Source organism: Hirsutella rhossiliensis (genome assembly GCF_020360975.1).
Source record: "Hirsutella rhossiliensis strain HR02 chromosome Unknown scaffold00005, whole genome shotgun sequence".
Classification (NCBI taxonomy): Eukaryota; Fungi; Ascomycota; class Sordariomycetes; order Hypocreales; family Ophiocordycipitaceae; genus Hirsutella; species Hirsutella rhossiliensis.
The window spans coordinates 3,481,118-3,499,873 of NW_025408671.1; the positions used below are offsets into that span (position 1 = coordinate 3,481,118).

Sequence of the window (18,756 nt, forward strand, 5' to 3'; positions counted from 1 at the left end):
CAATGTTCGTCTCTGGACTGGACTTGTAGGGCGATTCTGAGACTTTGGGCTCATGTTGCTGGGCGAGGCTATCAAGGGGAATCTGCAACGGGAGGGGAGCTTCATGTCGGTGTCTCGCCCGACCGCAAGTCGACTGGTGAGACTTATTTTTTCGCGCGGGATGCTATGCTGGGCCATTAGGGGGGGTTGCGCGAGGTACGCGCGCCTGCCCGCCATTGAGTCTCGTCGGCGCAATTGTCTGGCCCTACTGCGCTGCTCTTTCAAACAAGTTGAGACTGGACTAGAGACAGAACCGGCAAGCGACGTCGGCACGGCATTCCACCTCTGGCCGCACAGAATGGATGCTGTGTCGGCGGCGGCATGCGCGCCATATGTTTTTGCCCGACGTTCTGCAGAGGAACTCATTTGCAGCCGTCTTTGATTTAGGTTCTCGGACATGTGAATCCGGGAAGCCAGGGGCGAGGAGAAAAGCCAGACAAGCAGGCAGAGGTCGAATGCCTCGGACGGCATGCTGTCGAGCGTGTCTTTCGAGCGTGTCTTTCGAGCGTGTCTTTCGAGCGTGTCTTTCGAGCGTGTCTATCGACTCAGAAAGGACGCCCTCGAGTGATACGAGATTTCTTACTCTCTCTGCTGCGCTGGCAAGCTTGTTGTGGGTGAGAACGTGTTTGTCGAGGCGATGCGAGGAATGCTCATTGTTCGCGGCGGCTGGGCTGCGCCTGCCGCAGTTACGATGACGGCGGTGGCTTGGCACGCACGTGACTCGGCGAGCGGTTAACCTTGGTCTATGAGGCCATGCATCGGTCATGCGAAATGGGGGTAATTATGCAATCTTCCAACATGATATAGGAGGGGGGAGTCTTCTTCCGCTCGCGAGTTGCGGCCATCCGTGTCTGGCCACCTACCCTAGACCTTTGCTCACAGGGCCACTTTGCCATCAAGAATGCGCGGACAGTCAATGACAGACGCCCAGCAGCGTGGAAGCCTCAATCCGTGGTCGCGAGAAGACCTGCAGAGCCTCGATGACGCTCTCATGACGGACCACAGCCATCCTGTTGCTCTGTCCAGGGTGGTCTCGACCGTTTCTTTTGCGGGCACGGACAGTGCACTGTAAACAATCAATCTCGGATCCTCAACAGCGCGAGCAGGAACCGGACACGGATAGGATAGGATACGAGCGAGACAGTGTCCCAGGCAATCCATCACCTTGCTTTTGCTCGTCTCTTGGCGCCTGCCCCTCACCGGCGGCGCAGCGTAGCCTCCAATGCTCTGATGTCAAGGTGGGGAAGAGCATCGCCATGGTTTTCCCCGTCCTTGACCTATCTTGTCTCGGCTTCGGTGTAGTTCGATGCCCCAACGCGCGACGTTGAGCCTCTATTGTTATTATTACACGCTGTGGGCGCCCTCTGCCGGACCCGCTGCCATGTTGCGCCAAGGGCCACGGTTGAAGCCTGAAGAGCCGGATTAGGTAAGTGGCGTCTGTCAAGCCGCTGCACTCTATTTCCACGTCGCTCCCCCACGTGAATTGCCGTACAACGTCGTCACTCTTTTTTTGCACATCTCTCGGCCAATGCCTCTTTACGCGTCTCTCCCGCCTTCGCCTGCTCCGTCGTTATAGCCCCCGTTCCTCTCTTCGTTTCTGCCCCCCCTGCACGGCTGCCAATCCATGTCGACGCGCCCCTGTCGGCCATGGACGGCGATCCTGCAGTCGAGCCGCAGCTCGACTCTTTCAGCCTCGTCTTCCCCTTGCCATACCGCGTCGGCTTCATCGTGACTCTCGGTCAGTCCTTGGCTAGGCTCGCCCTCCCCTCCGCCCGTGACGTATTCTGACCTCTGCCTAACAGCCGTCTGGGGATGGGCCCTCAACCTCCATGGCCTCCGTCTGATCAACGTCGACGTGCCGGCCTTGATACGATACCCCGGGCGCGCGTCGCCGCACCATGCCGCCCATCACACCTCGACCTATCGCCTTGCCACGGCGCTGTCGGCCCTCTTCGCCCTCTCCATCACCCTCTTCTGGCTGTTGACATGGCGCCTGCCATCGCGCGTCATTGCCTACGACTGGCTGCCCATGACCTACCTCGTCGCCCTCGTCGCCCTGTTTTTCCTTCCCCTGCGAGCCCTTCCGAGCGGCGGCCGGCGCCGATTTTTTGCCACTCTGCGCCGCGTGAGCATCGGTGGCATCGCCGAGGCGCACGACGGCAAGTTTGGGGACATCTTGCTGGCCGATGTTTTGACATCGTATGCCAAGGTATGCGGCGACCTCTTTGTCGCCCTCTGCATGTTTGTTAGCCCCGGCGGCTCGTCGACGGACCGCCCCGATCGAAACTGCGGAGGAGTTGTTCTCGTGCCGCTCCTCATGGCCGTGCCGAGCTTGATCCGATTTCGGCAGTGCGTCATCGAGTACCTGCGCGTGCGGCGCGCTCCCTACAAGGAATCGACGGGCTGGGGAGGACAGCATCTGGCCAACGCGCTCAAGTACTCGACGGCGTTCCCCGTTCTCATCACGAGCTCGCTGCAGCGCAACGTGCAGGACGAGGGCGCACAGGCCGCCCTCAACAGGTCCTGGCTGGCGGCAGTCCTGGTCAACTCGCTCTACTCCTTTTACTGGGATGTGGCAAAAGACTGGGACCTGACCCTCTTCGCCCCACGGCGAGAGCGCAACTCTCCTCACCACGCCTGGGGCCTGCGTGACCGGCTACTCTTCCGTTCCGCCGGTCTCTACTACGCAGTCATCGGTCTGGATCTGATGCTGCGTTGCACTTGGTCCATGAAGCTCAGCCCTCATCTCTACAAGTTCAGTGACTTTGAGAGCGGCATCTTCTTGATCCAGCTGCTCGAGGTGCTGCGGCGTTGGGTCTGGATGTTTTTCCGCGTGGAGACGGAGTGGATTCGGAATTCATCCACCGGCCTCTCCATCGACGATATCCTACTGGGCGACTACCAGGGAAAGCACGAGGACGACGAGTAGAGCGGGGAGACGCAGGGCGAGAGATGGAGAGGAGATTAGAGGAACAGTGCGAGCGCGAGCGCGAGCGCGAGGCACGTCAAGCCCACGTGCGTGGCTTCTGCCATTTCCCGTATTGCTTGGCGATGGGTACTAGATTGGTCCAAGACGAAATTCGCCCGTCCGGTCACGGCTTCCGCGGCGATGCGCTCGGCAGTTGGACGTTGGACGACCGTCACTCAAGATGTCTCTGGCAAAGGGCGTGTGCAACCACATCCGACACCCCCCTCCCCCCGGCCGGGCCACAAGCATTAGCGTACCGAGTTGAGTTGTTGCGTCTGACACTGGGATTCGCCTCTGGTCAGATGCCGTCATACAGTACACGATTCGCGGCGTCCCCGCAGTTGTGGGCAAGCACCCTGGTCCTCTCCGCCTTGGATCGGCTGGCCTGGCCTCTGGCTCGGCCATGTGCGCGAGCCCTTGCGGCCTCTCTGCCTGGCCTGTTTGCTCCCGGCAGGCTTCCAGAAGCGGAGTGTAACAGTTTGCCGCCTCGTGTGCCGTGCCACGGATCCCCATCTGCTCCCCGTTGATTATTTCATGTTTTCTTTTGATGAGAGCGCACGGGCGAGATGGCAGGCAAGCAGCGAGTGCCGGCAGCCTCCCGCGTGGGGCCCCGTCTGCGACCTCGGTCCCAGCCGGCGCGACAGAACAAAGGTGCGGTGTGTGAAGTTGGGGGACCATGGGTCCAACCCGAGTCATGCCGAGCTGGCCAGCCGCGGAGATTTCGTAGCGCGGCGGTCGAAGCTGGCCGGTGAATGCGTCCGCCGAGGTGGCATGGCGCCGACTGGTCAACCCTGTCTTACGCTTGCTTGGGCAGCACGAGGGGCGGCGTCAGCAATGGTCTCAGCCAACGGGCCCTTGTAACTCGTCTCTCAGCCTTCGGGGGCTGTCGGTGTGTGCGAGTGAGTGTTTGCCAGCGAGCAGGGCGTGTATAATACCGATGCAGCCTTGTCGGGTCCGGTGGCTAGTCAACTTGTTCTTACCCGGCCTCTCAACCACTTCTTTCCTCCTCTCCCTTTCTCGCTCTCCTCTCGTCTTCTCTCACGCGACACGCCTTCTTTCTCTCTACTCATATCTCCCCCCTCTCTTTTCATTGGCTCCCCTTGTTTTCTGTTCCGCGGCAACAGATCCCTACGAGCCAAGGGCTCGCCACGTTGCGCGGACCGTTTCTGTTGGCGAAGGCGCATTCGTCGAGAGGATATAACCGCCGTTCGGTGGACAGAGCGCCCCCGGCTCGCCCTGCATCGCCCCCAGTCTTGGAGGCCCGCCTGCAGGCCATTGTCCTTTCTCGGCTTGGCAACTCAGCACCATCCGGTGACCCTTGCGGACACTGCATAGAGAGTGAACAAGGCGCGCGCCGTTCCGGCCGCCGCTTTTAAACCGCCGCCGCTCGAACCATCTTTCCCATCACTGCCAGCAGCCGTCTTGACTCTTCGTCACCACCGTTGGCATCAACTATTACTACCCCCAGCTTCTTGAATGATGACGGCATTTACTTTGCGAGGCGGCCTGGATCTTCCCTCTCGACGGCCCTTTGACGCCTCGGCGCCCGCTCTAATGGAAATGTACGCCCACAAACCCCTACCACCACTGCCGCTCAACCTGCGTTCGAGTCGCCCGGGAAGCCGGTCATCGGCCGCCCCGGCCGAGTCCGTGAGTCAGCTGTGGGGGCTTAGGAAGGCGTCCAAGACGCCAGATCCAGAAGCGTCCAGACCTCGCCATGCGCCCGCCTTTGGGTCGTGCCGGACGAATTCCCGGCGACGCTCCTCGTACAAGGTGCAGCAACTCACGGGCTACGACGTGGACATTGCCGACGACAGCCCGCCCGACTCGGACTGTTCGAGCGTGTACAGCCTGGAATGGGCCGACGACGGCTACCACCTCGTGCCTGTGCTCGAGGCCGACAGCGGGGACGCGCCGAGCAGCAGAGGCAGCTCATGGGCGCCCATGTCGCCGCAGTCAGGGCCTTCAGGCTCGCCCCTGAATGCTGGCAAACCCGTCATCCGGTCCGGCAGCGACGCAAGCCTCGGCGGTCTCCTGGTCAGCTCGGAAGTTCAAAGGGCGCTGGGCGAGGAGTGGATGAGGCGCTGGGACCCGTCGTACGGACAGTTTAGCGACAGCAAGGCGGCCGGAGAGTACCACCGGATCGCCACCGAGATCGCCGCGCGGCACACGGGCCGCAGCACCAGAGAGAGCCCCGTGCCGGTGGCGGCGGCAGAAGCACGGCGCAAGCGGCCCTCGCTGAGCGTCAACTTTGGCAGCGGAGCCAAGTTTTCGCCACGACGGCGCAACGCGTCGCATCCCGTGGACCCTAGCTCGGCCGCCAAGCAGACGAGCGGCACAGAGGCGGCCCTTCCGGCGACGCCGCCCTCGCCACAGCGGACGCCGGTAAGCGCCTTTGACAGCGACTCGTCTGACGGGGAGGCGCGGGCGGCGGGCGGCAGCGGGATCCGAGAGTGGTTCGGACGGAGGAGCGACGAGGCGGGAGCGACGGCTGACCGGCCCAGCCCGCACGTGTACTGGAAAGGGCAACAGGACGAGGCGGCCCCGCGAACGTCCAAAGCCGGGGAGCAGGTGAGGGAATTGCTGCACCATGCCAAAGACAGGGCGAGGCTTCTACACATGCCGCGAGAGGAGCGGCGCAGAGGAGAGCTGCGGCGGTATATACGAAGGATTCCGTGCTGACATATTTCCTTGATCTCTTATTCCACTTATTCCGCTTGTTTCATCTTGAATATCCTTTTATTTACTTTATTTTATTCTAATTCTTCTATCAACATGGTTTGAGGTGCTTCGATAATGGAAAGGAGGGGCGGTGCAGGATGAGATTGAGAATGGGAGATATCGACTCGGCCGACGCCATCTCCGTTGTGTACAAATGGGAGATGGTCTGTACGCGGCGTTAGGGGCTTAGAGCCGTGTCGGAGCATTTCTCGTTGGCTTTCCTTTGTTTGTTTGTCCTTCACTATGCTTGTCCAGCCGACGATAGGTATCCAGTTTGCTTACTGTTGGGTTACGATTTCAAAAGCGTTTGCTATCACCACTCCTCTTTCTCCATCCATCCTTGACTCCATGTTTTCTCCCCACCGGGACCCATAGCCGCAGATGAAAAGAAAGCAGCAGTAGAAAGACGTTGGTGCCGCCCAAAGAAAGCCTTGTCCGTTTTTTGCACACGGGCAGCTGCGACCTTGGTCGGTCTGCGAGCGAGAGACGGGCGAGCGAGAGACGGGCGACTGAGACGGAGAGACTCGGAAGCGGAGAGACCAGCGATGAGACGGAGAGACATGGAAACGAGAATCGAGACGTGGTGGGAATATGCACCAGGGGGGAGAGAGGGGAGAGAGGGGAGAGAGGGGAGAGAGGAGAGAGGGGAGAGAGGGGAGAGAGGGGAGAGAGGGGAGAGAGGGGAGAGAGAGGAAAGTTGGGGGCCGAATCGGTCGGGACTTTTTTTTTGGGTGGCAAGACGCCCGCGCTAACACGCCTCTCTCTACGTACTGCACGGGCTAGGAGATGAGCTAACGACCGGTCGGTTCGGGTCGTCGTCGTCGGCCGCTGCGGGCCCGCGGAGGGGGAAGGGCAGGTGCGAGGGCAGGTGCGAGGGCACCAACAACCCCTCCTTCCCAGGTTCCCTCCGGCGCCCCGAGATTGGCCTTTGTTTGTCATCCCCTCTCCTCTCCATGCGTGAAACGAACGACGAACATCCAACGACGTCGGAACCAACCCGCCAGCCAACAACAACCACGCCAGCCACCACCCGTCGCCACCCCAATCTCTCGACTCGCGTTGCTGCTGCGGGAGGAAGAGGGCCAGCAGCAGCAGCAGCAGCAGCAGCACGAGGTTGCGTGGACCGGGCCGGGGGAAGAACATGACGCTTGCGTCTCCGCTGCAGCAACAACCCCTACCTGTTGGACCCCGGCGCGACAGTCACAACGGCGACGACGACGACGAGCAGGACCGGCTGGAGCGGGACCTCGGCGTCGAGGCTGACGTATCTCGTGTGCGCGAACAGCTTGGGCCGGATACTATCTCTGACGACGAGGACGACCAAGACGAAGAGGAGGACTACGACGACGAGGACGACGGCGAGGAAGACGACGACGACGAGGAACCGGCGTCGGCCGCCCAGCCGCAGGCGTCCCTCTACTACGATGCGTCGACAATGGCCTCGCTAAACCCCCTTTCCGTGGTATGTCTATGCCCCCTTTTCCCTGCCCATCGTGCTCTTCTCACCCTGTCGGTTCTCAAAAAAGGCCGCCCTCAACCGCCTGCGCGCCTACAAGCCGCCCCCCTTCCCCCTCTGGGACGCCCTGCCCGCCCGCCGCCGCGCCGCCGTCCTCGTTCTGCTCTACGCCGACCGCGCCGGCGACCTGCGCGTCGTCGTCACCATGCGCGCCGCCAGCCTGCGCAGCTTCTCGGGCCACGCCGCCTTGCCCGGCGGAAAGGCCGACAGCGCCCTCGAGACGCCCTGTATGAGTCTCCTCTCCCTCGTTGCTTCACAACTCCTGCAGAGGCTCCTTAATTTTTTTTTGATTGGACTTTCCTGGAAAGAAGAGCAAGAACAAGGCTGACTAAATGCGCGAGAGCAGACCAAATCGCCCGCCGCGAGGCCTTTGAGGAAATCGGCCTCCCCATGGACGACCAGCGCATCCCGCGCCCCTTTCGCATCGAGCCCCTCTGCCTCCTCCCGCCCTCGCTCGCCCGCACCCACCTCGTCGTCAGGCCCTGCGTCGCCTTTCTCCACGCCGACCGCTCCCTCTTGTCCTCCGATGCCGCCGCCGATGACGACGACACCGCGCCGCCCCTCGTAGAAGAGTCGCTCATCCCGCGCCTCGACGCCCGCGAGGTGGCCGCCGTCTTCAGCGCCCCCTTTTACAACTTCCTCAAGACCGCCGACCTCGCCCCACCCCCCGGCCAGGCCCTGCCCCCCGGCCACTGGTACGACGGCGCCTGGATCGCGTGGAAGGACGTGCCCTGGCGCGTTCACAACTTTTACGTGCCCGTCAATAACCAGCGCGTGTCCAAGCCGCGCCCGCGCCGCCGCAGCAGCGCCGCCAGCGCCCAGAGCAACCTGGCCGGCGCGGTCGACGACCAGCTGGAGCTCGAGGGCCGGTTCAAGGTCTGGGGCATGACGGGCCGCGTCCTCGTCGACGCCGCCCGCATCGCCTACGCTGAGGAGCCCGAGATGGAGCACAACCAGACACTTGGCGACTCCGATATCATCATGCGCGCCGAGCGGGAGGGCGCCTTCCAAGAGACCGCGCCGCAGGACAAGGCCAACGGGAACAAGGGCTCTCCCAAAATGTAGCGGGTGGCTGGGACGGTGTGACATGAGACAAGACGCCTACATTGCGTCTGCCCAAATATCACAATTGCACATGTGTACCTTTTTTTTGGATTTGGCTATTTGGATTTGACTAGAGGAGGCTCGAGCTGCAATGGCGCTTCTAGATGATGTTAGAGGGGCGGGTAGAGGCTCAAGAGAACAAGACCGGTGTCTGTACGTTAGACAAGGCTTCTTAGAAGGAGATCTGTACAAAGCGAGCAATTCAGGGCGACCCAGGCCTGCCCGTAGCCGGCCGAGGGCCATGTGCAGCGACGCGGATGTTCTTAGTGGCACGCATTGTCCTTTGTCGCCGACGTCGACTGTCCAAAGACGAGATATCCGAGGAAAGCGCCGACGGAGACGGCCACCATCACCCAGCCATTGTACGTCATGAAGACCAGCCTTTGGATACGAGTTTAGCTTCAGGGAGCGAACCACGTACGCCACTGAGCGAAGGGGCGTCGGGTCGAGGAGATGGGAGGAGGAAACGGAAGACGGCTTCTTACATGAGCATAAAGGCGTAAAAATTTTGCAGGGCGTAGAGAAGGGCCTTGATGAGGTGCACGCGTTGGGCCGCCTGGACCCGATGTTGCCCTGGGACGAGGAAGGGGGTGGTCTCAGCAGGGTGTTGACAACCTTTTTTGGGGGCAACGTTTCAGCATCGGCACAGATCCCATGGGTCACGAGGAGAAATGGCGCAATTGCAAGAAAGAAGCCTTGGAAGGGGGGGGTTGTGCTCACTGGGCATGTCGGCGAGGCGGCGGTTCTGGCTGGCCTCGAAGCGGCGGGAGAGGGAACGGAGGGCCTCGTAGACCATGGCCAGGAGGACAATGGCGATGAGGGAGAAGACGAGGGAGGTGGTGGAGCGGACGTGCCATTGGCGGAAGACGATGCAGAGGTTTGTCGTGTCCCAGGTGAAGAGCATCTGAGCAGGGAGGGTCAGCGAGAGGGGCTTGGATGGCATCGTCAGAGGAAGAAAGTGAAAAGGAATGGCATACGTCCATGCTGCACATGTCGTCCATGCCCGAGCCGCCATGGCCCATGTGGCCGTGGCCCATGTGTGAATGGTCCATAGCCCGGGACGAGGGCGTGGCGAGGGAGAGGAAGCGGTGGCGACGAGGCAGGCGAGTGGTGCTCCCGCCTAGTTTGCTTGTCGTTTTGGGGATCGACCCCGGGATAGAGGTTTGGATGTTGAAGGGCGATGTCGCAGAGGAGGACAGAGGTTGGCTGTCTGGCGTAGGATTGTCGGGTACCGGGGAGCCGCTTCGGGGTGGTGCTGGCGATGACGGTGGTGACGGTGGTGACGGTGGTAACGATGGTAACGATGGTAACGATGGTGGAGGAGGAGGAGTGGGAGCGAGCGGGCGAGGCTCGAGGCGATGGGGGCTGCAAGGCCATAGAAAGGGAGGCGGGACAAAGGGCGTGGATGGGCTGAGCAGATAATCATTCGTCCACCAGGCCCATCGGCTGAGCACGTTTCGCTAATGGCGCGGGAAACGGTCCGCAGGTAGACGCGACCTGTACCGTGCTAGGGACGGCCGGCGCGCAGCATGTAGACGGCACTTGAGCAGGGAGGTACTCCGTACTCGGACCAGAGACGTCGTCACGGTCAGCGTGTAGGGGATTTAGGGGTCCGTGAGGGCGGGAACGTGCCCCGGCTTGGTGGCCGGGAGCAGGTACTAGAGGTAAGGTAGGTAGGTGGGTAGGTAGATACTGGGTACATACCTCTGGTGGTGGCGTTGCAGGTCAGATGAGGCAACAAGGAATCCAATGTTTACGATGTATTAATTAGTCCGCAAGTACGGATAAGGTAGGTACGAATAAACTTACTCACTCCCGCACTTGGTATTGATGCATCATCTGCTGGTTGACGAGATGCCAAAAGACACATGACGGGCCAGCGCTGTAGGTCAGTCTGCAAAGTACCTACTACCTGGTACTTCCAAAAATGTAGATACAGTACGGAGTAGTTACGGAGTTTTTTTGTACCTGCCTCTGTGTCGAGGCGCCTGTTGCAAACGACGCAAGTGAGGCGCCATCGGAAGCCCGAGCATGCAGGTACCCACCACCCCTGCCTGCACGCAAAGTGTACTTATTATTAGCCGCGACGGGGCAACTGCGCAGGTGTTCCTGCACTGCACCCGTCGCCACCCGTCGCCGTGGGCTGCCGACCGATCAGGCTCGACAGCCTCTATCCCACCTCCCCCGAAATCCACTCCCGGTCAGCCATTCATTCTTCACTGGCCTCGGCAATAACAATAGGCAGGCGGTCACAGCCCCGCCATCAGGCCACGTCCGACTCTCGGCGGCTGGTCCCTCCTCACTAGAGCAAGACGGGTGAGACATCGAGACAGCAAGAAAAGAAATCACCAGGTGTCGGCGCCGGCTTCCAACAGGCATGCTTTCGTCGCCCATCAACCTGCCAAAGTGGTGAGAGTCGATCCCCCAAGCCACGGGCTACCAAACACGAGCTGACCTTGGTTGGACATGACCCAGGCTCGAGGAAAACAGCCACCTCCTCAAGCCCCCCGTCAGCAACTGCTGCATCTACGATGACGACGTGACCGTCATGGTCCGTCTCTCCGCTCTCCTCTCTCCTCCCCCGGGACGCGCCCCCTCGGACTGACCCCCGGCCCCCACCAAGCAGATCGTCGGTGGCCCCAACAGCCGCACCGACTACCACATCAACCAGACCCCCGAGTGGTTCTACCAGTACCGCGGCGCCATGACCCTCAAGGTCGTCGACGACGGCCTCTTCCGCGACGTCGTCATCCGCGAGGGCGCCATGTTCCTGCTGCCCGCCAACGTGCCCCACAACCCCGTCCGCTTCGCAGACACGGTCGGCATCGTCATCGAGCAGCGCCGCCCCCCCGACGCCCTCGACCGCATGCGCTGGTACTGCATCCGCTGCCACCACGACGACAACCCCGTCATAGTCCACGAGGCCGCCTTTCACTGCACCGACCTGGGTTCCCAGGTCAAGCTGGCCGTCGAGGACTTTCGCGCCAGCGACGACAAGCGGACCTGTCCTGTCTGCGGCACCCTCGCCGACTGGGCGCCCAAGCCCGGCTCCATCCCCAACCCCAACCTCGAGGCTGAGGCGTGCTGAGGCGCTTTCACCGGCAACAGGAGGAGGCTCAGTTTCTAGACTCGACGTGTGTAACATTGCCTGGTGTTGTGGGATGATATCGATGACCTCTATATCCGTCGTGCGAAATAATTGTATCCTCTTGCCTTGTTGTCTTTCCATCTATACCACGACTTGATATATAGATACATAGTTCCATCACCCCCGCTGCTCACGTCTCGGCAAACACATACGACGACGGCGACTCCTCGACGCGGACCTCGATGCGGCCCTCGGCCACCTCGCGCCCGCCCACCAGCAAGCCCGCGCGCATCACGTCGCCCGGCGCCACGGGCCCGACGCCCGCCGGCGTGCCCGTCAGCACAATGTCGCCCGGGTGCAGCGTCATGACGCGCGAGATGTCGCTGAGGATGCGCGGGATGCGATACACCATGAGGCCCGTTGACCCGCGCTGCCGCGCCTGCCCGTTGACGTCGAGGTACAGGTCCGCGTCGTGCGGGTCCGCCACCGCCGCCTTGGGGATGGGCCGGCTCATGGGCAGGAAGGTGTCGAAACCCTTGGCAATGGACCACGGCAGGCCCTTTTTCTTGGCCTCGTCTTGCGTGTTGCGCGCCGTCATGTCAATGGCGACGGCGTAGGCTGGCCCGTGGGACGCGCGTCAGTAACAAATCAGTGACGGCGAGATTCAACTAGTGTGTGTGTGTTTGTGTGTGAGTGAGTGAGTGAGAGAGAGAGAGACTGACCCTCAATGGCGCCCATGGCACCCTGCTTGTCCTCGGCTCTCAAGTCCCGCACCATCTTGCCCATGACGAGCGCGAGCTCCACCTCAAAGTGCATGTCGACGCCCCTGGGCCGCAGACACGGGCCCTCGCCCGGCAACAGCATCGACGACGGCGGCTTGAGGAAGAAGAAGGGCTGCTTGGGCTTGGCGTTTTCCAGCTCGGCAATGTGTGCTCTTCGACGGACTCTCTCGCATCAGCAATGCCGTTCCCATTTTACATAGTGTGAATCAAGCATGGCTGCATCTGGGAGGGGTGGAGTGTACGGCGTCCTGATCGAGCGAGACACGCACTCGGGAAACCATATCGGCTTTGCGTGGGGAGAGAGAGGGGGGGAGATAGAGGGGAAGGACAGGAGTGCTCACGCGTAGTTGCGCCCGATGCAGACAACCTTGCCCGCCTGCCTGAGCCCCCGCGACGACGCCATCGTGGCCATGCATCGCCTGAGCGCCGTCATTGCTCCCGTGTCTTGCTGTGTCCCTGGGCGACCGCCCCCTCTCTTTTCTCTCCCGTTTGGACGACGAATGAGCAAGGGGTCTGAGTCGGCGAGGAAAGAGGGGAAAAAATACGGATACAGAAGTTGCAGAGGGTGAGACAGGCTCGAGTACAGCAAAGTGTCTCGGCAAGTCGTTGCCTCGTCCTCGGGCGGCCGACGTCGGTCGGAGCTACAGTGGGGACAGGCCCATCTTTTAGCGTGCCCCGCCCGTCGACGACATCGTGCACGACGAGACAGCAGAAACCGCACGTTCAAATGAATAGAAACCTCGGCCGCATTGCCTGCCTGCTCCTACCCCGTCGCCCTGTAATCTGACCTTTACTCTGCGTCCGGCCTGTGCCATGTGCCATCCAAAGCTCGCTCTGCCAAAAACACACAAGATATCAACGTCTAGCCTACCAACACCGCGCCTCAAAATCTCCTCCAGATGCCCCCGACGCCGTGCCATGTGCAAAATGCAGCCCCCTCCTTCGTCATTCGTGAGACGGCGCGCCTCTCGTCAGGCCACGTACCGGTACGTCGATGGTGCGTCTTCGTCCTCCGGCCGCTCCAGGTACTCTCGCACAATGAGGTCCTCGATCCGTTTCTTGATGAGCGACACCTCGGGTTTGAAGCGCCCCGAGAGCTGGCCGAGAACCTCGCTGACGAGCTGCGAATGGCTGAGCTCCTTTCGGGACCTGTTGCCACCCCTTCTGTCAGCAAATTGGCATTGGCATTGGAGCGACACGAGAGCAAACGTACTTCATAATCCTCACAATGGCCGCGTCTATAATGTGGGCTCGAGTCTGCGTGTTCTTCTCCTCCGTCGTCTTCCGCTCCTGCGTGTCCTCCACCTTGGAAACGGCATTGATTATGGGCGCCTTGATTCGCACCGCCTTGCTCTGAAAGGATGCGTTGAAGCAAAACTTGTCACCCGTCTTGATCGACTTGGTCGGCGGCTCCTTGGACAGCACGCGCGACTTGGGCGCAACAGCAATCGCCGTCAGTGTTCTCATCAGGTCCTGCGTCGAGATGCCCGTCTTGGCCTGAATCTCCTCAAACGACAGGCTCTCGCTGTCCCCTAAATCGTTGAACAGCAGCAGCACAGCCATGGCAAACGTCGGCACATTCATCTCATACCGCCGTTCCCGAGCCAGCGCACCCGACTTGCCGGGAATGGCCGGGAACGTGCATCGAATGTCGGCGCTTCCCGTCGACCCGACCCACGTCAACTTGCGTCCGTTGCGGGTGGCCAGGTAGAACTGCTCAAAGCTCGCCTGCAGTCGCTTCACCTCGTGCGGGTAGTTGCACACCACCCGGGATCCGTCCCCGATCAAAGCCTGGCGGCCCATGACCTCTTGCGGCCAGTAGTTTGTGGTGAGGACGCTGATGTGCAGGTCGATTGTCTTGCTGCCGTCGCCCACGGTGTTGATATGAGCCCGGTACCTCGACGTGAGCTCCGTCGACGTGACCAAGTCTCGAAACATGCCCTCAAACTTGCTCGTGAACTGCTGGCCCAGCTCCTGCTTCATCCGAGAGATGATCTGCTTCTCCACATCGTGGCTCTCGGATTTGCCATGCAGCAGGCGCCGCGCGAGATGACGCTGGTAGTACGTCTGGAACAGGTCTCTGTCCTGCAGGTACCGGATGAGGACAATGGCCTTCTCCAACACAGCGTCGGCTTCCGCCTCCGTCTTGCCCCTGATGCCTCGCTTGAGATTGTCGTCAATGTAGAGAGAGACGTACTCAGAACTGCGGCCGAACAAGTTGATAAAGTCGGCGAAGCTCTTGGTCAGCGCCGTCTGGATGACCAGATCGTCCTGGAAACATTGGCTCAGCAGAGTGTCGAACTTGTCCTTGAGGCGCAGCACGTCGTCGACCCATTTGATGGCCGCTGCAGTTTGCTGCGCCGCGGGGTTCAGCGTCTTGGTCTTTTCTCCCTCGCCGGCATCGTCTCCGTCGCCTTGGGCCGGAGAGAAGTCCGTGTCCTTGAGTGCATTTTCGATTTCGATGCCAAGTTCGACGACTCGCCGCTGAAGAATCTCCCGCAGAGCCGTCTTATTTCCGTCCACTCTGGTGATGAGTTTGTAGAGGATGGACAAGTCTTCGATCTTGTCATTATCAACCATCCATTTGAGCCCGCTTCCCTCCATCAGCAGAAAATCTTGCAAGTGGGCGCTGATCAGTGCCTGGTCAATGACGGCCAGAATGCTGGGAAGCGACTCCAGCTCAATCGTCGTCCCGCATCGGTCGACCTCCTCGCCGAGGCGCCGCTGAGTGTGCCTCAGCCAGGTGCTGGCGTCGGCGTCTCTCAACAGTCGCTGGCACTCCTTTGCGTAAAACTCGAGGCTGTTGTCGAGGAAGCGACTTTGGAAAATGGTAAAGTAGAGCGTCTTGCTCTCGCTTTCGTCCTCGGTCTCGTAGAGACAGTTGAGCATTCGACTGCAGCTCCGGATGAGGTTCCTGTCAATGACGTCGCCCTCTCTCTCCATGTCAATCTGATCGAGCATGACCAAGATGAGGATGTCGATGACTAGCTGACTGGTGTTTGCGTTGAGGCATGAACGCAGGATGTGGTCGCGGAAAAGGGCAATGGTGGTGGCGAAGATGGGCACGCGGTTTGGCTCCTGCTGGGTGTAGCCTCGGTCGAGATACATGAGGATATCAGCCATCATGTTCATCGACATGTTGTGGTCTTCCCAAGTGTCTCTAATGCCCTTGATGAACTTTTCCCCCGTTTGCCGTCGCTCGTTGACGGAGCTTGAGGATTTGTCGACGCCGATGTTGATGAGGCTCTTGGTAACCAAGACCTCGATCTTGGGAATGACATGCTGGGCAAACCACTGTTCCTCAAAGTGCTTGACTCGGTCGTAGAGAGCGCCGCCCTGTTTCTTGATGACAATCTTGTATGCAGCTCTGTAGAGCTCCTCGAAGGAAAGTCGGCCGCAGCTCTTGTTGTGGATGTCGCGGAGGGCTTCTTCGAGCATGTGCCAGCAAGCCTCGAAATCGGCACCCTCTCCGTTGGACTGCAGCCTCTGCGTGTTAGCCAGAAGCACCGCTCTGCACCGCTCGAAAGACACGGGGCGTGGGCGTGGGGGCCAGCGGATGTTGAAGGAGTCAAGGAGGGTCATGAAGTCTCGAAGGACGTGGACAGAGCCGTACGCCACCAAGGCAGCCACTCTGCGGATGTAGTCAAGAAGCCCGACGTGTCAAGCATGGGGGAGGGAGGTAGTCGTGCACCCGTGTGCGTTGGTGCGTTTGTTTGAGGGGCGAGGAGGGCAGTGACAGGGGCAGCATGAGGGAATCGGTTGCTCACGCGTACGAAGCGACGAGGTGGTCGGATGCGGCCACCACGGGCACCCGAGCCCCCTCGCCCAGAGATCATGGCGACTCAGCTCTGTCCCGAGCCTCGCAGCCGTCGCCGAGACTGGGGGTAATGGATGGCAATGTGTGCTGTAGAGCTGAAAGTCGCTTGTTGGTGGGGCAATCGGGCGAGCCGGTTTCTTATCTGCAACCGCTGGGACGCATGGCTCGAAACTCGTGGTCTGGGTAGGGTAGGGAGACAAAGCAGGTCGTGGATCGTCGCATGGCCATGCAGCGGTTTCACGGCTTTGGCAAATTGCCCGAAAGCTTGCACGAGGTCAAGAGGAGGAAAGGGTCAGGGAAGCCGGCGTTGGCAGTGTCAAACGGGCCTTATCGATAAGAGCCCCAGGCCGGCCCGGGGTACTGGGGATTTCCAGATCTGGATGGCGGTGAGACAATGCCCTGCTCCACAACGCCGTGTAAATACCTACCTGGGTACCTACCAGGTATGTATGCATGTACAAACAGTACGCTCTAGGTCTCCGTCTACGAGCTTTGTAGGCACTGTGATCTTCACGGGAAAAATATTGCAGAAATGGCAAACCTCGAGTGACTGCTCACCGTCAGCTCAGCCTTTGCAGCTGGCAGCAGATGGCGCAGACGGAAGATTGACAGGGCGACGATATCTGGGTACTTTATTCACCGCAACTAGTACCTGCACGCTACTACAGGGTAGGTGATGTCGCGAGCTGACAGCTGCACGTGACAGCCAGCCTCGCCCATCGTTTTTCCGCCGCCGTACAATTTCGAGCGCCTCTCGAGGTCGCGCCCCAGTCGATGAGCGAGAAACGCAACTGCTCATCGCGTCGCAACCGAAGCATTTCTCCTACTTGCGACACTCAGCTCGCTCGCACGCCACGACCGCCAAGATGAAGCTCGTGAGGTGATTATTCTCCCCAACTACCCTCCCAAAGACACGGGACTGCGCTGAGCCTTTGTCCCCAAGCCAAGCCCGTAGCTAACGTCGAGCGACCAGATTCTTGATGAAGTGCGCCAGCGAGACGGTGACGATTGAGCTCAAGAATGGTACTGCCGAAGCTGTCCCGCATCTGTTACACCAGCAGACACACGCCCGCGCACGCGCAGTAGCAAAAATGCACGAGGCTGACTCCTGACGCTCTCTGCAGGCACCATTGTCCACGGCACCATTGCGTCCGTCTCCCCCCAGATGAACACGTCTCTCCGCAACGTCAAGATGACGGCCAAGGGTCAGAGCCCCATCTCTCTCGACTCGATGAACATTCGCGGCTCGACCATCCGATACTTTATCCTCCCCGACTCGCTCCCCCTCGACACGCTACTGATCGACGACGCCCCCAAGCCCAAGAACAAGGCCCGCAAGGAGGCCGATCGGGGAGGACGTGGGCGCGGCAGAGGAGGCGGCAGAGGTCGCGGTCGCGGGCGTGGTCGTGGACGAGGCTAGATCAAAGCCAGTGCTTGGGGGGCAGCGAGGGGTCGCAGACCATGCTTTGCGGCCTTGGTGCAGAGTTTGAGGGTCCGAGAAAAACCAAACTCAGATGGCGGGGACGGGCTATGAAGACGAATACCGCTAGGCCATGGACTTGGGCGTTGGGGACGTTGGGTCACAATACTGCGTTTTTACAACAAGACACTTTGATGGCATGATGGAGAATGGCAAAGGGGGGTTATATACCACTCCAGCGCGGAAAGTAGCTTCGGGAATACCAAGAGTCGTCATGCCCACCTGCGTCAGCTCGCGGCCTCACGCCATATGCGCACAACCTGCAGCTTCTCCCAGCCGGCCGTCTTGCCGCTGGAGCCGACGGTCAGGGCCCTCCACTCGGGGCCCCAGGCGAGTATGCGGCGCTTGACGTCGTCGGGCCTGTTCTGGGTGCACAGGAGGATGTAGGCGCAGCCGCGCGGGGAGAGGATGCGCGGCAGGGAGGCGATGAGGCGGTCCGTCGTCTCCATGCCGTCGGCGCCGCCAGCGTAGGAGAGGGCGAGCAGGTACGAGTCGTCGTCAAAGGACGGCAGCGCCTGCTGCTGCCGCGGGCCGGGGGGGCCGAAGACGTCGTGTGAGAAGCCGGCCGGGCGGGAGGGCAGGTCCGGGGTCGGGACGTAGGGCGGGTTGAAGATGAGCACGTCAACGCAGTGGTCCCGCCAGGGGGCCGTCAGGTCGGCCATGCAAGCGCCCAGGTAGGCGGCATGCTGCTCGGGGCCGTCAGCGTCCTGCTGCGCCCTGGCGACGGTGGCGACGGTGGCGCGACAGGCAAAGGCGTTGACGTCGACGCCCGCGGTGAGGACGGCCGGCGTGCCCAGGATGTCGCGGGCGTGGGCGTGGACAAAGCCGACGACGACGCCGGACCCGGTGCCGACCTCGACGACGAGCGGCGCCGCGGCCGTGCTGCCGCCGGGCGCCGTGCCCAGCGCCTGGCGCAGAAACTGCCGCTCCGCCGCCGACGAGAGCGTGTCGAGCAGCAGGAACGAGTCCTCGGCCGGCTCGTAGACGCGCTCGTACGGCACGTGCGACGTGTCGGGCGTGGGCAGCATGGGGAGGGGATTAGAGGCTTTTCATCTGGCTGCCTTCTTCCTCTCTTGCGTTTTCTTGTCTTGGTGGCTTCCTGGAGATGGACGAGGTAATTAGACCCACCTCACAACTAGACTCGATGGCGTATCCAGAGTTGGGACGGACGGTGGTGGCTGAGGAAAACTCATAGCCACGCTCTTTGACATTGTGATTCGTCAAAGTATCCGAAATCTCGA

General features: G+C 61.0%; 9 protein-coding genes across 9 annotated transcripts; 5 read left to right on the top strand and 4 right to left on the bottom strand.

Moving 5' to 3' along the window:
* Nucleotides 1-1,686: 1,686 nt before the first annotated feature.
* HRG_05768 (EXS family domain-containing protein) lies at nt 1,687-2,968 on the top strand (the record flags this gene model as incomplete). The annotated part of the gene is made up of 2 exons (XM_044864239.1): nt 1,687-1,777; nt 1,842-2,968. 2 exons carry the CDS (start codon nt 1,687-1,689, stop codon nt 2,966-2,968), a joined length of 1,218 nt encoding a protein of 405 aa, XP_044720771.1.
* Nucleotides 2,969-4,561: 1,593 nt separating this feature from the next.
* HRG_05769 (uncharacterized protein) lies at nt 4,562-5,689 on the top strand (the record flags this gene model as incomplete). Its single annotated transcript, XM_044864240.1, has 1 exon — nt 4,562-5,689. The coding sequence occupies one exon, from the start codon at nt 4,562-4,564 to the stop codon at nt 5,687-5,689; it is 1,128 nt and encodes a 375-aa protein (XP_044720772.1).
* Nucleotides 5,690-6,869: 1,180 nt separating this feature from the next.
* Nucleotides 6,870-8,309, top strand: HRG_05770 (NUDIX domain-containing protein; the record flags this gene model as incomplete). Its single annotated transcript, XM_044864241.1, has 3 exons — nt 6,870-7,190; nt 7,255-7,471; nt 7,591-8,309. 3 exons carry the CDS (start codon nt 6,870-6,872, stop codon nt 8,307-8,309), a joined length of 1,257 nt encoding a protein of 418 aa, XP_044720773.1.
* Nucleotides 8,310-8,611: 302 nt separating this feature from the next.
* Nucleotides 8,612-9,400, bottom strand: HRG_05771 (ctr copper transporter family domain-containing protein; the record flags this gene model as incomplete). The annotated part of the gene is made up of 4 exons (XM_044864242.1): nt 8,612-8,729; nt 8,834-8,921; nt 9,069-9,252; nt 9,326-9,400. The coding sequence occupies 4 exons, from the start codon at nt 9,398-9,400 to the stop codon at nt 8,612-8,614; spliced, it is 465 nt and encodes a 154-aa protein (XP_044720774.1).
* A 1,325-nt stretch (nt 9,401-10,725) lies between these two features.
* HRG_05772 (3-hydroxyanthranilic acid dioxygenase domain-containing protein) lies at nt 10,726-11,436 on the top strand (the record flags this gene model as incomplete). Its single annotated transcript, XM_044864243.1, has 3 exons — nt 10,726-10,757; nt 10,824-10,899; nt 10,975-11,436. The coding sequence occupies 3 exons, from the start codon at nt 10,726-10,728 to the stop codon at nt 11,434-11,436; spliced, it is 570 nt and encodes a 189-aa protein (XP_044720775.1).
* A 190-nt stretch (nt 11,437-11,626) lies between these two features.
* Nucleotides 11,627-12,651, bottom strand: HRG_05773 (fumarylacetoacetate (FAA) hydrolase family domain-containing protein; the record flags this gene model as incomplete). Its single annotated transcript, XM_044864244.1, has 3 exons — nt 11,627-12,054; nt 12,159-12,370; nt 12,560-12,651. 3 exons carry the CDS (start codon nt 12,649-12,651, stop codon nt 11,627-11,629), a joined length of 732 nt encoding a protein of 243 aa, XP_044720776.1.
* A 538-nt stretch (nt 12,652-13,189) lies between these two features.
* HRG_05774 (cullin family domain-containing protein) lies at nt 13,190-16,054 on the bottom strand (the record flags this gene model as incomplete). The annotated part of the gene is made up of 4 exons (XM_044864245.1): nt 13,190-13,367; nt 13,432-15,485; nt 15,534-15,704; nt 15,986-16,054. The coding sequence occupies 4 exons, from the start codon at nt 16,052-16,054 to the stop codon at nt 13,190-13,192; spliced, it is 2,472 nt and encodes an 823-aa protein (XP_044720777.1).
* An 847-nt stretch (nt 16,055-16,901) lies between these two features.
* HRG_05775 (LSM domain-containing protein) lies at nt 16,902-17,455 on the top strand (the record flags this gene model as incomplete). The annotated part of the gene is made up of 3 exons (XM_044864246.1): nt 16,902-16,915; nt 17,009-17,058; nt 17,160-17,455. The coding sequence occupies 3 exons, from the start codon at nt 16,902-16,904 to the stop codon at nt 17,453-17,455; spliced, it is 360 nt and encodes a 119-aa protein (XP_044720778.1).
* Nucleotides 17,456-17,742: 287 nt separating this feature from the next.
* Nucleotides 17,743-18,543, bottom strand: HRG_05776 (methyltransferase; the record flags this gene model as incomplete). Its single annotated transcript, XM_044864247.1, has 1 exon — nt 17,743-18,543. One exon carries the CDS (start codon nt 18,541-18,543, stop codon nt 17,743-17,745), a length of 801 nt encoding a protein of 266 aa, XP_044720779.1.
* Between the last annotated feature and the right edge of the window lie 213 nt (nt 18,544-18,756).